Source organism: Cephus cinctus, unplaced genomic scaffold, assembly GCF_000341935.2.
Source record: "Cephus cinctus unplaced genomic scaffold, Ccin1 Ccin1_scaffold0810, whole genome shotgun sequence".
Classification (NCBI taxonomy): domain Eukaryota; kingdom Metazoa; phylum Arthropoda; class Insecta; order Hymenoptera; family Cephidae; genus Cephus; species Cephus cinctus.
The window spans coordinates 1-2,243 of NW_014333406.1; the positions used below are offsets into that span (position 1 = coordinate 1).

General features: G+C 42.6%; 1 protein-coding gene across 1 annotated transcript; it reads left to right on the forward strand.

The window, feature by feature from the left end:
* The first annotated feature begins 24 nt into the window (after positions 1-24).
* Positions 25-490, forward strand: LOC112494800. The gene has a single exon (XM_025088034.1). It carries the CDS (start codon positions 29-31, stop codon positions 488-490), a length of 462 nt encoding a protein of 153 aa, XP_024943802.1. The 5' UTR covers positions 25-28.
* The last annotated feature ends 1,753 nt before the right edge of the window (positions 491-2,243 follow it).

Here is a 2,243-nt window from a genome sequence, read left to right on the forward strand (position 1 = left end):
GGCGGCGGCCTGGTCCGTAGCGAACGTAATGGGTGCCAAGTCAAAACTGAGTATGGGAATCAAGAAGAAGAAGCCAAAGACTGTAACGCTGAGGAAAGTCATCGAGGAAGCCAAACGATCGATGATTCCTAGCAACGATGCAGGAGTAGCTATCAGATCTGCTCTCAAAGGTGCACAAGCTACCGTCAAACGAGCAGATGGAAAGCGCAACGTGCGAGCACCGCGTATTCTACCCGTACCGTCCAAAGTTGGAGGCTTCCTGCCGTTTCTCGTCCCCGTGTTTGCGGGTCTCAGTGCCGCTGGAGCGTTGGCCGGCGGTGCTGCAGGTATAGCCAAAGCCGTGAACGATGCGAATTCAAACAAGGAGCAACTGAAGGAAAGTCAGAGGCACAACGAGACAATGGAAGCCATCGCGTTATGCAAAGGACTGTATTTGAAACCCTACAAAAAAGGACTAGGCCTTCATTTGAAGTCAAAAAACTTGAAGTGAAACTACCACGCGGGCGCTGACCAATGCGGATCTGCTAAAGTACGCCAAGATCATGAAGATTCCACATTTTCGCGGAGTCTTCATGCGGAACGCTATGGCGAAGGGTGGACCGTACAAGTACGAGAGTAGATACACACCACCCCTGGCCGTCACAACATACCCCCACCACTGTCCCGACGCGTCATAGAGTGCATCGCGCTGTGTCCCCTCGCGCTCCACTATGGCGTCACCCCCTCGTCAATGCGACCAGCTCTCCCCACCACTTGCGACACAGTTGTGGACCCCCCCCCCCAACGCGGTCCTAAGGCCCGAAACCACTCAGCAACAGCGTTGCATGTCCCCCAGGGGGCGTATCACGGTCGGTAATTATGCAGTAACCGCCAGTCGGTAATTTTTTAATTATCCTAAGGAGGTAAGCGTCCCATGGTGACGTAGAACACAGTTTTTTTTTTTGTAAGAAACGCTATATATATATTATAAAGCTGTCTGGGGTGATACATTCTCGATGATTAGCATGAGCCCTGTATAGAGGAATACACTTAATGTTTTATTTCCTATCGTCCGTTATCATTATTGACCAGATATGGGAGATGTAGGTGAAGGAAACAAAAAGAGAAAAAATTGGTATTTTTAAACATGTGTCGTATATTTTAAGAAAAGATGAATTGTACATTTTTTTATTAAGCGGGCTGTGTGGGATCAAGGAAAATGGGTTTTAAAAATTTATTATAAAAAATGAAAAAATTAATTGCAAAATAAAAATCTAAATTTAATAAAAGAAATAAAAAATATAATTAAAAAAATAGCTTACAAATTAAAAAATACAATTTAAAAATACAATAAAAAATACAATTTAAAATTATAATTAAAAAATAAAAAAAAAGCTGGCCGGGCCCTGAAAAAAAAAAGATAATAATCATGTATGACGTATATAGTATGAAATAGAATAGTTTAAGACACACCAATTTGAAAGCCGTCTAACAGGGCTACTCCTCGCAGGAGTCGTAGTCCGAGTTCCTGCAAAAAAAAAAAGATGATTATATTATTTACGTCTGACACACATACGTTTATATATATTGATTAATACATACCACTCGAAAGATGTCAGTGGAGGCATCTGGAAGAGGCGCCTCATCGAAAAAATGTCTTCGCCTCCCCAGTCTTCCTCGTCGAGGAACCAGCCGTTGTAGCGATTGCTATCACTCCGCTGGTTCCTCTTCGCCACCATCTCTGCAATCGAGAATGTACCCGCGGACCTGTAATAAAAGAGAAGAAAAACACCTTATAATAAACCTTTGTTAAAATTAGTGCACTAAAATAAACGTAGAAGACACTACACTCACTTCGATCATGATTGGTGCTACCATTGTACAGTGTCGTAAAGTATGCTGAGTGCAACTGATGAGCTGCGCCGAGTTGGATGAATCGCTCCAGCTTACCACTTGCACCTCCTAGGAACTAAGATCTAAATGCACACGGGAGTGGGGGCCCACTCGCTGGTCAGGGGTTCGTTGCACCAAGGACAATAAAAAAAAAATCTGGATCAAAGCACCCAGGTCAGCGGTACGCGTCGAGATTTATGATGAGAAATTAATTTTTCCCATACACCCAGTTACATGTTTTAAGATATGTTATAACCCCATTATTTAAAAAAAAAAGACGGTATGTATAACAGTGATAAATTTAGGCCCGCTTTTATTTTATTTATAAAAATAATATATCTGACACCCTTTACTCTTGTTTCTAGTCACCA